General features: G+C 31.0%; 1 protein-coding gene across 2 annotated transcripts in view; it reads right to left on the bottom strand.

The window, feature by feature from the left end:
• LOC145248005 (protein kinase C-binding protein NELL2a-like) overlaps positions 1-16214 on the bottom strand; it is an 841882-nt gene that overhangs the window by 244444 nt on the left and 581224 nt on the right. For both annotated transcript variants that reach the window (XM_080109694.1, XM_080109695.1), the window contains exon 4: positions 2207-2477. In XM_080109694.1, coding sequence (XP_079965820.1) covers positions 2207-2477 — 271 coding nt within the window. The remainder of the gene's footprint in view (positions 1-2206; positions 2478-16214) is intronic.

The following is a 16214-nucleotide window of genomic DNA, read 5'->3' as shown; positions in this document are numbered from 1 at the left end:
TTGCTATGAGATTAAAAATGTTTGGGTATCTTTTTAAGAACTATCTGTACTTTTCTTCTATTTTTACTTGTATTTAAACTATTAATGTTCTATTGTTTGTATTTGATTTCAATATTATATATTCATTATCTGATTTTGATATTATGGCAACCACTCTTTGATTTAGATATTATTGTATCCACTAATTTAATTCGATATTATAATACTCATTATTTGCTTTCGATATTATGTGACTCATTATTTGCTTTCGATATTATCGTACTCATCATTTGATTTTGATATTCTGGTACCCATTATTTGCTTTCGATATTATGGTACTCATTATTTGATTTTGATAATGTGGTACTCATTATTTAATTTCTATGTTATGGTACTCATTATTTGATTTCGATATTATTGTTGTTATGGCCAATCTCAGACTGCCGGGCACTGGTACTCGATACCGGAAGTGACGTCACCAGACGAAGTGACGTTATGAGATAGTCCATTAATCCAATGGAGGGGCGTCTCCAACACCTCCCTCCCAAGCTTTTGGTTCGTAAAAGCTGTCAGTACCTCTTCCTTTTAGGGTTTACCCTCAATGGCTCGGTAAACTTTCTCTTACGGAACAACCGCCGCAGTTCAGGTGTAGGCTGAGGAGGTTCAAAATCCAAAGTTTCGAAGACGGTGTCTATCGGCTCATATTTAAATGGTGGACTGTCGTTGGTTTCAACTGATCAACATCTTCTTAGTTGGTTCTGGTGACGTTTGTGAGTATATATTGGTCCTTGGATGATATATACCATGCCACCGACTCTCTTAGTAATTGTACACACCTCCTAGAATGATGTGTTGTTTTTATAACTTTTGAAAAACACCATTTCACGTGACATGAAACGTTTACTGGGTACATAAATGGTCACTAGTGGCCTTGACTGTTTGGGTAAGAGCTTGTCAAAAAACGGATTTCACTTTCCATTCAACACATCGTTTCTGCAGTGAGACTTCTGTTGGTGTGTTCGGGTTGGGTGTAATCCTATACACGTGTAGAAATTGTTTACATACTTAATTAGGTTGCTTTGGCTTGAGGAATTTTCTTGGCGCGAGTCTATTAGCTTCCGGCTTTGATAACTTTGCCATGTGTTTGTTTTCTTTTCTTTTCGAACGTAATTGCCAACGAACTCCTTAGCTTTAAACCCGATGTTCTTTGAAGTCAATTAGAATATTGTTTTTTTCTTTTTTGTGGAGTTAACCCGTGTGAAAGTCGAATCCTCGTCGCCAGTTGTTATGGGGTTAAATGGTAATAAACTAAAGGAACACAGGAGTTTTAGGAACGAAACGTGTATTCACATAACTATTTTCTATCTGTGTTGTAAATGTTTGGTTTCGAAAATAGATTTTGATCACCAGATGTTTTGCTAAGTCTACTCTCGATAGAGTTAAGAATCTGATTTTAAAAGCAGATATGAAGACCACAAATGTGTATTCAAAAACAAAAAAAATGTCGAATAAAAAGAGCATCAGCGAACTACTATTGGGGTTTCAATGAAAATAGGCGCTCACCAACAGTCGAGGGGAAAAGAGTTCAGCAAGTCTGCACATGTAGGCTATGTTTGAATGAGAAACGAGCTATCCTAAATTCTAAGAATTCTAAAAATTATTTAACTACAGAGGGGAAATAGCAAACATATGTATACACAAAATAAATATTATCGAAGAAAATGTAATAAATAATAAGAACAACAATAAAAATTGTAATATAATAAAAATAAATAAACTAGTAAAAAATAAAATGTAAGTGAAAAAATTTCTAATTAAAATAGAAGGAAAGCTATTCAGGAAAATAGAAAAATAAGTGGTTTATTAGAAGTCCAGTACATTTTTGTCTGATAAACGAACGCTATTGACTGCAATAACTAAATACGTGCTTTTAAACGAAGAATCTGCAGCAAACGCGGTATCACGAGAATCGATAAAAAACACAAAGTAATGCCGTAGATCGTGATGATGAAACATGAAAAATTCTGTGTAGCATAGTTGCCAAATATATTTTTAAAACTTACTATTTACTATTTATATATATATATATATATATATATATATATATGTGTGTGTGTGTGTGTGTGTGTGTGTGTGTGTGTGTGTGTATAATGCATACATAGATAAACGGACATACATGAGATACATAAGTGATTATTACAATAAAAAAGAAAAGCTTTAAACTTACCCTAAAAAACGCATGCTGACTATTTCGTTGGCCGAGAAAAAGCGACAATTTTCCCGGCTTGAATGTCTTGTCTAAAGCCAGGATTACTCGTTTGTAGATTTGCTCGCAGTCGACAAACACAGTTAAGTGAGTGGCACTGAGGCTGAGAGCCAATCGATGCCAATGATTATCGGCAAGTCTGTATGGGAATGTTTCGACTTGTGTATCTTGGTCGTGGGTATAGTGAAACCTCACTTCATTCCGCCGCCCACTATTTTCGATTTCTAATATTCTGTCAACAAAGAACATAAAAAACAAATCAAAATGAAAAAATACTTCTCATAATTAATATATTATATTTTATTCATATAAATTAGATATGTGATAGGAAAAGTATATATTCGTTTTCAGTAGCTGACTTGGCTTTTCTACGGTTTCGAGTTGACGAGTGGGATTACTCTTCGATGTCAAAGTTGGTGTTTCTTTCCGATATACCTTTCGATATCTCTCCCAGGTGGCTCTACCGGTCTCTATTCATGGCTTAACCAACTAATCATATTCTCATAATGAGGAACTCGGATGTACTTATAATTATTATATCATCATCCTTTGCAAAATTTTCCAGAAACTGCGAGTTCCTAATTTTTGTGAATCCATGCGTCTCCAAGTCATCTTTGTATACCAACATTTACCAGCAGTTCTTACACTCTTACTATGTTTTTATACTATATATTTTGTATTTCTAGCTGTCTTATGGAGATTGATTCGGTAGAATTCTTACTGTCTAATATGTAGCTTAAAAAGGAATATATTCATTTGAAGTAGCTGGCTAGTCTTGGTTACAGAATTCGCATAATGATCTGGTAAGTTGTCTTAATGAACAAATGTTCGTAATCAGATTTGATATTCCTTAGCGTGTGAGGATTTCGGCGTACCTTTTGATGTTTTTCTTTAGTGAATCTAACAGTCGGTATTTACTACGTATAAAGACAATCATATTCCTATGAGGAAAAAAAACTGGATGTACTTACATTTCTTAGATCATGAATTAAATAGAATGTTATTATTTGTTGTCGAAGTAATAAGAAAATTTATTTTTATATATTATATGTTACTGTTGACTATATGGTGCAATTCAAATGCATTTTGCTAAATATTTGTATATGGTGTTTTCAGTTGCATGAAGTGTAGCTATAATTTAGAATATATATATATATATATATATATATATATATATATATATATATATATATACTGTGGATTAATTTTATTAAATGAAAAGCAGAGAAAATGCATGTTTCTTATATGCTTATTTTCTCAATACTTGTAGATACATAATATCTTTTAATGGTCCATTTTTAGTTTGCCGACTGTAAAACACGTAATACATAATTTTCAACGTAAGAAGCAATCAGTGTGTAGATGTAATCCACACAATTGTAAAAATTGTCCCTGAAATTTGTTTTTGGTGATTTCAAACACCAATTGAATTAGGAAGGGAAATCTCTTAAATTGATATGGCATATCCGTTGGAATCATACTTGCTCGTTTGACTGACACGTCGCACTGCTTATACTCTGCGAATACGACCTAAGTTTGATATTCTGTGGAGCATTTTAACTAAGAAAAAGACAACAAAAATGGTAAACCCTTGATGTTTACAAAATACAAAAGAAAAGAAGTGTGTAGGATTGGTTTTACTATGGGCATGTATGTGAGCACCCACTTAAAAATGTTCAATTAATAAATTTTACTGATTATTTTGTCGCTTATCGATAATAAATCGATGATAAAAATGAAAAGCGCATTTTGAAAGCACGTCTGTCGTTTAACCCCACCGAAATTTAGGTTACAGAGTTGGAGTCACAGGCGTAAGCTTTTTCCAGAAGACCATCTGTAAGTCTGTTAACATTAGAATGAAAAAAAAATTAGTAAACCAACGGTGGAAAATCGATTATAGTTCATTATCAAAAAAAGGAGAAAGGAATGAAAAGTGTTATTGGATGAGCTTTAAAAAAGGGAATAGTTTGACAAACGTTGTGTATTTTGTGAAAGTTCTGAATTGTAGTTATGCACATTTAAAAGTGAAGAAACTACAGAAAATTCTGTATGATGTACGTACCAGTCACAGAAAAAATGAAATATTAAAAAAAATCACGTAATTTGATCAAGTATTTTTTAAAAATGAGATAAAATCAAATTTTATGGCTAAGCGAATTGTAGTGTTTCATTTGCCATAATGGAATCCGATTAAATAAATTAGTCAACTTGAAGTGCACTCAGCCTTTTGTAGAATAGTGTAGTTGAAAAATCACTAAAATCCAAAAATTTTATTATCTTAGTAAAAGACAAGTTGGATAATGTATATGCTTTTTGGAAAATGAAAATTTCGTTTCGTAATAAGTACATCATAAAGATTTTTCTCTATCTCTGTTTTGTGCAATTATGAATATGCACCTTTTTATACTAAATAAATATGCTTATTTTTGCATATCTCTTGTAGAAAAAATATTGCTTTCAAATATAATAAATGAGAATATTCGTAAACTATTTTCATAAAATTAATGTTAATGCAATCATCGTAGAATTTTTCTGTTTTATTTATTTATTTTGTTATATGATTACGTGAATGTGACCGGGAGAGCAAAAAGGAATGTTTAATTTCTTTTTTATTTTTTTCCGTTAATGTTTAAAACTTTGAATCAGCGTTTGTTTTAGCGTCCAAAATTCTCGCATGTAAACATGAATGTTTTGGTGAGCACCCCAAACCATTAAAAAATGTTAAAATAATAGATTATGCCGATTTTGTTTACATGAAATTTTAATGGTCTATCAGCAATAATTGGATGAAAAACAAACAAGCACCCCACCCCAATGGCATTTTTTAATGAATGCATGTAGTTAAAGACCAATGAAAGAAAAACGTTAAAGAAAGAGTTGGGGAACAAAGCTTGACCGAAAACGGCTGGTTTCGAGAATCAGCGACTTCGAAAAAATAATATTGACATATTTTTTATATTAAGTAAAAACACGTTATGATTAAAATGTTATAGTAAAATGTTAAATAAGTTATTTAGATAATCAATGAGTAACATACATATATATATACATATATATATATATATATATATATATATATATATATATACAAAATACATGTATATAAGATGATTTTAGAGGCTGCGAACTTTAAGGTGAGTACTCTTTCTTTAATTACAGATTAGCTTTTTATCCATCTGCTAATAGCTCAAATGATAACGACGAAAGCTTAAACACTAAATTACAACTAAGCCCAGAGCACTGAATGTTTTGGTTTTGATTCCAGTTGACGGCATTAAAGTCATTTTTTTAACTTTCGAAATAATAACTATAAATATATTGGGTACAATATAATGAGCAATGGAAAATTTACTCTATAATAATAAATTCGAAATATGCATGAATTTAAATCAGAAATTTCGGAGGTACGGAATCGGTATTGGAATCGCAAAAATTTGTGTCTACTTTCCGATGTCAAAAATGATTCCTTTAATTATCTTTTTAATTCGATTTTAAAACACAACTTTCTATAGTAATAGTGCAATAATAAATATTGACTATCAGTTAAACTTAAATCTATAGATAATCTCCTCACACACAAAATTAACGTTTAAGAAAATATATGCAAATTTAACATGCACTTTTTACGGTAATCGGCAAAAAGTAATTTTATAGTTAAATATTTAGAGATAAAAAAAACTCGAACCGAAATCGATAATTGTATCGAAATCGTGGATTTAGTATAGAACTGAGAAAATATTGCAATCGTTTCATCATTATATATATATATATATATATATATATATATATATATATATATATACTAACAGAAGTACCCGTCGTGTACTGGGTTCAAAAACAGCCTACAGAAAATGGACTGTGATTGATGAAAGTATGATAGGTTATGAAAAAGAGGGGGTTGTAAAGAGATAGGTTTTGATACTAAAAAATTTTACCCTAAGCAAAATATGATGAAAGTAAAGATAATTTTAGCGAAAATATATTTTTATATCAACTTTGTTTCCATTCGTAGCCAAGAGTGACCAACAAAATGATGTTTCCTTACAAAGAGAAAATGTTATGTATATAATAATATAAATATACAAGAAATAAATGTTACCATAGTCAATAAAAGTTACTTTTATGGTAGAAAAGTTAACTGGTTTGTATTTTTAAGTAGTTTCTATGAAAAATTTTTTTTTAATTAACGAACCGGTTTAAAAAAATCAAAATGGCAGCAACTTTGAAAGGGAGAGCCCCGTTTTCAATTTGAATCTTGCTCCGTTTTCAATTTAAATCTTGCTCGCTAAGGTAACTCATTACCACTTTTGCCTTGTGACCTGAGCATTCTGTGTTAATAATTTAAGAGAGTTCCGTCAACCTGAGGAATATTTATCAACATATTTTAATGTTTTCCGTTATTTTGTGCTTGAGAAATATTCGATTATGGCATGTGTAGCTTATATAAAAATTAATTTAAGTAGTTATCGCCTCAAATTTGTTTTAATTTCGGTTCGCTTAAATTATTTAAAGTAAAGAGTATTAAAAACTATTTCGAAACAAAAAAAACACGAACTGAACTTTTATTGACTATGGCAACATTTATTTCTTGTATATTTATTTTTTCGGATAGTTGTTTGTTGGCTTTTCTGCTAAACACGCTTACTAAATAATATCGACGAAATATCGAAAAACAAAGAAACAAAAACAGTTTTGAAAAATAATGAAGCTTTACTTACTTTAGTAAAATAATCCGAAACAGCAAAATGGAATATTAAAAAAGTAAACACGCAATGGCTTTAGTTTTTTAAAGCAAAAAATCGATATGGATATTAATAAGAAGCAAATGGCGCCCTTTTCAAGCAGAACAGCTTGGTTTCAGTTTTACAGTATTGAACGGTGTAGTATTGCGCCGTCGGATTTAGGGTTGTATTATTGTAATGAAAAGAACACGCAGAAAGGGTTGTAATCAACTGAATTCCTTCTAGTACACTGACAAATAAAAAGCTTAAACAGATATATGAATAAAAATAAAAAGGTTATGTAAATGTTTTTAAAGATACATAATCACGTGAGCAGGATTTTGTCCTTCTTTTGACACGATAATAAGTAACGTTCTTATTTTTTATTATTTACCTATTTATCTATTTTCGAAAGAGTGCCACGTACAAGTGGAGAAGGAAAAAACACAGTTATGCAAAATTTGTGTCGAGAATTGTCTAAAGTTCCGACTTTTTTTTTTGGATTTCACTTTAATAAGAACGTGAATTTATGAGGTGAATTTATTTGGCACAATATGATTCAACTAAAAAAAATAAATAAAAGCTAACGTGAATTAAGATTAAAGTTAAGGTGTTATTGTTGACTCTGACCCCTTTTAAAAAAACCTTGTTAAACTTTGTGACATTCTATGGAGGTCAGGCGCGAACTAACACCCAATAATTTATTACACCATATTTCTTCAAACTGAAACATAATTATCAAAGTATACTTACGCAAATAGATATGAAAAGTCTTTTTTAAAGTTTGTGCCATATTTCCATGGAGTATCGGCGCGAACGCAACCCCTACAATTTTATTATACCATCCCTATTTAAGTTAAAACATACTTATCAAAGTATTCTTATGTACATCTATATCAAAAACCCTTGTAAACGTTTTTTTTCATGTTTTCTTCCATACTTTGGCGGCCAGGCGTGAACGCAGACCCCACAATTTTTATGAACCACCGTTCTGCCAGATCAAACATACCCATTCCTGATCCTCGATATATCTTCTATTAGTGTGATTTCTTTTTATAACTTTCACTCCTAAGGTCTTCCAAAGATTTTCTATTGGATTTAAGTCAGGACTTTGCGATGGCCAATCCATAATTTCGAAATCTTGCTCGCTAAGGTAACTCATTACCACTTTTGCCTTGTGACATGAGGCATTATCTTGCATAAAGGTAACCCTATTGAAACCTGACTTCTGTATGAATGGCACAACCTGATCTTGAATAACGTTTTTATAGATCTGCGCGAAAAATCGTTGTACCTTGGTTAGAAAACATTTTAAATACCGTGACGCTTCCGCCTGAAATTGACAGTTTTCTTAGTACACTTTGCACTTAATTCTTCACCAATACGTCTCTTTACATTGTTTTACCATCATTTCCAAATAAATTAAACTTGCTTTCATCACTGAAAAATACTATCGCCCAATTTTCATATGTCCAAATTACATACCTGTTTGCAAACTCTAATCTTTTCTTATTCTTCGAACTAACAAGTGTTTTTTTCACTGGGGTTCGATTAAACAGCCCTATTTCTTGCAGTCGTCTAGACCCATAAACACACGAGGTTATATTCATAACCCTTTAATTTCTGTGCAACACTTAAATTTTTTTTAAAAGTTTGTAATGACATACGCTGCATTATTCGAGCTTCTCTTGCCGAAGTTTTGCGGGGTCTACCAGTTTTAAAAGCACTAACTATTTAACCAGTATCATTGTAGGATTTAACAACCTCGCCTACAACACTCTTGGAACGTTTCACTTTCTCTGAAATCTCTCTAATTGTGTACTTTACCTTGTGTAGTTTCACAATAGCTTGTCTCACAGAGTAATCAAGTTTTTGGCGTTTCACCATGGTACCGGCTGATGCAACGTTTACAAATGATAAGTAAGGCTTATTTTTTTAGAGAAAATCAAAAATTTGAATATAACATACTATTTACATTGTTTTTCTTAATTGTGTCCCTTACTTTTTGACGTTCCTATTTTGAAAATAAATAAAAATTATTATAATTCTTTTTCTATCCTTTGCAAATGATTCAAATTTTAATATGTTATTATGGATGATAACGACTTCCAGTTTTCAAAATTTCACCTTTTTACAGTTGTTATTTCTAACATATATTAGGTTTTGGTTTAAAAATTTTAACAATTAGTTTTGGACGCTTCTGTATATATATATATATATATATATAAATATATATATATATATATATATACATATAAAGGTGAAAATAATTAATAACAGAGTGATAATTTTATTAATTCAATTACAAAAAGAAGTATAATAAAACTATGAATTAAGTAGTTAAAAGAGCATATAACTTTTATATCTTTAAATATTTTTGCAACATTTTGAAGTTGACTTTTACAACAAAGCTTTTTCGATCCGTGCATTGAGTATTAACACATCTATGGAATATACATGTGGAAAATAATTACAAAATCTTGAAAGTGATGTCCCGAAATGTGATGAAATGCAGACCTCGCATAAGACTCTAATGACTTAGGAAAAATGATAGAAGCAAGTAATATTTAATGAGTTTTTCTATATTGTATTAAGTTTACTCACAACATTTTAAATAAACTACTTATATATATACATGTATATATATATATATACATATATATATATATATATGTGTGTTTATATACAATAAATATGAATAGGATAGCCAAATTAATTAGTAATAAAAACTAGATCTAATATCTGTAACATTTTTTGTTCTTAAGATTAAGCGAGGTGGTGTTTGATCAATACTGCTTTAATATCATTTAATATACTGTTTTGTTTTCAAATCCCCGAAACAGTGTTTCATGCTAAACCACTGATGATCCCTTTAATTAACATTATTATTATTATAATGAATTAGAAAGAGCAATTTGATTCATTGATTGCAAGTGATTAAATTACTTACTGACTAATAATTTTCTAACGAATGATAAAAAAAGTTTCTTATATATAATTTTGAAGGTTAAAAAACTTCCAAGACTATATATATATATGTATATATATATATGTATATATATATGTATATATATATATGTATATATATATATATATATATATATATATATATATTCGTTTGTGCGTGTGTACACATACATATATTATGACTGAAAGTTTATAAAAGAATATTACACTATCATAGATTGTGCGTAATGCTCATGTTGTTTAATATCTGCTTGTTTTCTGAAGACTTTCTTGAAAATACGATTCAAAGGTCAATGCTTCTAACTGGAATGAACTTAATATTTCTACAACATATGTGCAAAATTGTTTCATATCAAACTTATTATTTGTACACCTGGAAATAATTAAAGAGTAATTAACATCCATAGCAAGTATTGAAAGCAACAAGTGGCATAATATGGCCACAGCCGCTCATCTAATAATTCACATATTTAAAATTGTATTACATTTGATCCATAGGACACTAATAAAGCAAGATTTTCTTAAAACTATTTGCATTCAATACATATTCTAGAAACAAATTTATGTAATGTATTTTGATCCATGCTGGAATGAGGATCATAAACATAACGTTTACTATTCCTATACCTTTATTTTAATTTTCGTAAGGAAACAAAAGGGTGTAAATCTTATGGAACGGGCATTTATCTACTTATGACGTTGTTTTTGATACGTTATTTTTGATACGTTGTTTCTGATACGTTGTTTTTTATACGTTGGTAATTGAAATTCAAAATATAAGATGTCAGATGCTCAGTGTTATTTTTCCAAATATATTGATAAAATCTCGTTTTCAAATGAGCACTCAGGATTGTTTTCATTTTTTGTTTCTCCTTTTTCTCCTATTTTATAATTTGTATCTTAACTGTATTGTGTTTAGCGTTTAAACAAATTGAATATTTCGCGTGTTTTTCTAAGTGTTCGAACATTTCTCTAAACTTCAAAGATGGTTGAATAGCGTCGCAATACAAAAAGTGTTAACATCTTAATGGTGTCTAGCATAGAAGTAAGTTTCTATTATGGGGAGCACTAAGAATGCAGGTTTAGAAATCAATTAAATAACTCAAATATTATATTAATTATACGGATAGCAAAGAATTGAAAATCTATCGGTGTTACAAATTTTAAAAAAATACAAAGTACACTTTAGATATCATCCTTAATTTCAAAATACACAATCATGTCATTTAAAACTGCGACAATAGACTTAAATACAAACGGCTTTTACCCCGGTATCTTCATGGTATTATTCATTTATGATATACGAAATGAATGACACCATCAATGAATTTTGTTGAACTTAAATTTAAATGGTTTTCAATTCAAAAGAAGTTTGCAAAATTATAGCAAACTTTAATGATTATTTAACATAATTGTTATCTCTTTAATCCATTTAATAATTCTGATTATTTTTGATAGAGTTGAAAGCAATCGATTATATATATATATATATATATATATATATATATATATATATATATATAGTAGTGTCCGTGTATTAGTGTGTTTGTGATGATGGTCCCCAACCTAGGGATGGGGCCTACCATTTCCAAGGTAAAAGTCAAAGGTCAATGTCATAGCGTATGTATATGCACTCCAGTAGACCGATCATGACCAAATCTGGCATGTGGATAATCCCCCACCTAGGGATGGTTTACACTATTTTCCAATGTAAAGAGCGAAGTCATAGCCTACGTATATATATTTTTCTACAATAAAAATCACTGAAGTGATTATGACCAAACCTGAAATAGTGATGGTCTTTGATCTAGAGATGGTGCGCACCATTTTTCAAGCTCAAGGTCAAAGGTTAAGGTCGGGACTTTGTTGTACAGTCTGTTACCCGCAACGCGGGTACACAAGCATGCAGCAAAATTCCGTACTAAGAAGAGGTATATATATATATATATATATATATATATATATATATATATATATACACCTGTCTGCGATGGTTTGTGTCATTAAATACTCGCCAATCAATAACTAATATTTAGTATAATATTAAAGTATACTAAATAAAAAGGTTTAGAGAAACAAATGTTAACTCACATTATCACCCCACCCATTTGAATCAACAGGATGAGATAAGGTCAGGGAGGATTTACTTGTTTAAACACTCGCCAATCCATGTGATGATAATCTTAAGTTGTCCCCTACTAATGACGTCATCACCAGAAGTAACACACCCAGCCTATCAACAACCCTACTCGAAAGATAGGATGAGATAATGTCTGGGAAGATTTTCAAATTAAACACTCGGCAATCCATTAACTCATTTTGTATACTAAAGTATATGAGTAAACTTTAGTGTAATATCAAAGTAAATAAGTAAAAGGCTTTAGAGAAACAATGTTTATTAACTCAAATTATCACTCCCTCGTACTCGAATAAACAGAAGGATATAATGTCTGGAAGAATGCCCCATTAAACACTCGCCAATCCATGTGATGATGATATTATTTAGTTAACTATTACGTGTAATTATATTAACGCAGATATTCTACACGATTTCTACTTGCATAATATTTGCGGTAAAAGCTTATAGTAAACACAAAACACTTTCCATATATATAAATGTATACGTATACATTTTTGTTTAAAAAATTACCTACCAAACACCTCCTTGACATTTTTGTCTACAGACATAGAACTTCATATATGAGGTAATTAAACTCATGCGAAACTCTATATTTGGGTTTTAGCGCTGGAAAATCGGTACAAATCTGAAGATTTTTTTTTAATTCCCAGGTGAAAGTCGAACACAGCATTACGCATGAATAGTAGTTCATGTTTTAATTTTTAGCCTCGCAGCAAACATTCCTTTATAGCTGAGTCATTAACGGCAAAGGAAAAAATGAATCGTAAGCTAAATGTTTTGGTTTCGATTCAGTGTGATGGTTCAGGAGTCATTTTTTTAACTACATGATTCAAAATATCATATTTGACGACCGGGCGATGCTGGACGGTCTGCTAGTATATATATATATATATATATATATATATATATATATATATATATATATATATATATATATATATATATAGTCATTCACATAAAGACTGTTCCGGTATATCACAGCTCTTCAGCGCGACTGGATTAGCACCTACCTCAATGCAGGATTGAAACTCGACTACCTGACCGTTGCGCTATTTGGTTGCCTATATATATATATATATATATATATATATATATATATATATATATATATATATATATATATATATATATATAAGTATTATATTATAAAGTGATATTGTGTACAAAATGTTAGTATTTATTTCAATAGTGCTCAATACACGAGTAGAGTTTAGTAGTAAAGTATGAAAATATATTTATTATAACAAAACTCCACGGGAGTATTCGATTTTAATCTACCTAGACAATCTTCAGGCTAAATTCAGAACACTTGTTATTGCCGCTTGCTTTTATATATTCATGAGATGCTTAGTATGGCTTACTAACCAACCAGATTCGTTGTTACTTTTCTCCCACAATTAATGTTTTCATTTGTCAACATCCGAGCTTCTGTCGAACATAAATCTGCTTGCTTTTACCAGTAGTATATATATATATATATATATATATATATATATATATATATATATATATATATATATATATATATATATATATATATTAGTGATGGATTTGAATTATAGAAATTTGGCGGGTTATCAAATTGATTTGCTTTGCTGTAAAAACAAAAACAAAAACGAGATACAGATAATAATTTTAAATACCGGGTTGACATTTGGCGATATTTAATGGCCTTTCATGGTCAAAACTTGGTCTTTAGCCCAGGTGAACATTTCTGAGATGGTATCTCAATAAAAATATCAGGGAAGGAAAACCTTAAACAAACCATTCTTTATATTATTCAAATATGAGTGTTCAAAACTATCAAATTGAGAACGACGTAAATGGGATCACAATAGCAACATCAAGTGTAGGTCCCATGTCCGGTAGGGGAAAGAACGAGGCTTCTCCGGCCGTCATCCAGAGAATTCCTCGAAATAATACCGCTAGAACAAATTAGACTAAAGCTTTAAATAACATTGTAATGAAATGTTATCTGAAGAGTGGAGCCCCTAATAGGCGATACAGAAAATAAAATGCATCATATATGGAATGAAATAGGCCTGTTTAAAATAATAGTGCAAAATCTTGCAGAACAAGCCCGGATAATAAGAAAAAACGGATTGCTGTCTGCCCTTGAAATTGAAGATCTGAAAAGAGAAATTAAGAAAGAGAATGTGGATATCAATAAACATGATGGGGTTGATGAAATGATGTTGGTAGAAGCAACTACTGAAAATGTAAATCAAAATATTCAACCTTTCAACAATCAGGTTCTTTACAAAGAAACAATTATTAAACTTAGGAGTGTACATGGGAAGACGAAAGAAGAGATTGCTATCTTCAAATTAGTAGATGAGAAGGTAAGAGCTGGTAATTTAGAACAGCCGCCGAACCTCCTATTTGTGAATCAGAGAAGACTAAAAGTCCTGCCATTTTTTCCAGTAAATAATTTAAAACAGTGCATTAACATCATTAAAAAGTTGCTGCTAATACAATGTTGCTTGGAGTAGGAAGACGTAAAAAAGAACAAAAGAAGGAGATCTGGTGGCGGAAACGTCTAAATCGGCTAATAATTGAAGAATTGAAACAGCGTATCACAGCTAAAACCGCCAAAGTTAAATGCTAAAGTGACGGAATTGAGCAATGTTGCAGAATAGACTGTTTGAGAATGACAAAAATCTTCTTTTAAATCAACTAAAAGGTATTGAAAGAGGGAAGGACGTTGTACCCAATGCTGATGTATCGCATGTATTCTGGAAAGGCATGTGTGAAAAGGAAGAAAAACACAAAGACGATGCAGAATGGATCAAAGACATTGAAAGAGAAGTGTCCTCTAGAATGGAGTAACAAATGAACATAATAATCACCGTGGAAATGCTGGAATTTAAATTGGAAAGCACCTGGACCTGACAGAGTCCAGGGATACTGGTTTTAAAAACCTCCCACCTCTTCAATCGCTTCTTGCACCAAAGGCTGACAAAGGGAACTACAATCCTGATTATGAAGGATAAGACAAAAGGGAGTGAAGTGAAAAACTTAAAACCAATCACTTGCCTCTCAATTATGTGGAAACTTTTCACTAGCATACTGTCTGAAAGTATCGAAGATCATCTGGACCAAAACAATTTGCTGCCTGAAGATCAGAAAGGCTGTCGAAAAAGATCATGGGCACCAAGGATCCGCTTTTGATCGATAAAATGATTCTAAGAAACTGCAAAAGAAGATCTACCAACGTTGTCATGGGCTATAAGAAGGCATTTGACATGGTTCCACATTCAGGGATATTCAAGTGTTTGTAAATGTTCGGAATAGCCCCTAACATACGAGAATCTATAACAAATAGCATGAAGAATTGGGAAATCAATTTAACTTCAGGAAATGTTGTATTAGGCAAGGTGAAAATTAAGAGAGGGATCTTCCAGGGTGATAATTTTTACCCACTGCATTTTGTTATCAGCTTGATCACGTTGACATTTCTTTTGCTAAATGTAAAACGGTATGAAACCGGAAAAGGACTTCCTACAGTCAACTATCTACTAACCAACCAGATTCGTTGTTACCTTTCTCCCACAATTAATGTTTTCATTTGTCAACATCCGAGCTTCTGTCGAACATAAATCTGCTTGCACCTTAAAGAATGAGAATCAACTTGATACCTTGATGAATACGATCAAATTGTTTAGTAATAAAATAAGGATGGAATTTGGCATCTCCAAATGTGCTTTTCTTGTGATGAAAAGAGGCAAGTTAGTCCACTCAGATGGCCTTGAACTTCCAACAACAGAAAAGAATGTTGACACCGATGAGATTACAAGTATTTGGGGATATTGGAAACGGACAATATTAAGAACATAGAAATGAAAAATCAGGTCACAGCCGAATATATCAGAAGATTAAGGGTTATTCTTAAATCACATTTCCACGGTCGAATACAATATATGCCATCAACGCCAGAGCAGTAGCTATTAATCGATATACTGCTGGCATACTTGAATTGAAATGTTTAAACACAAAAACATTTAAATGCTTACAATTCATGGGGCCTTATTTAAGAAAGGGCATGTAGATCGATTGTATTTACCTAGAAAGGAAGGTGAACGAGATTTACTTAGTGTTGAAGATGTAAATATAGAAAAAGAAAGCTTAACTAAATATATTT

The sequence above is a fragment of the Euprymna scolopes genome, chromosome 26 (genome assembly GCF_053919585.1).
Source record: "Euprymna scolopes isolate OS-2025 chromosome 26, ASM5391958v1, whole genome shotgun sequence".
NCBI lineage: Eukaryota > Metazoa > Mollusca > Cephalopoda > Sepiida > Sepiolidae > Euprymna > Euprymna scolopes.
This window is presented reverse-complemented; position numbering and strand designations above follow the sequence as displayed.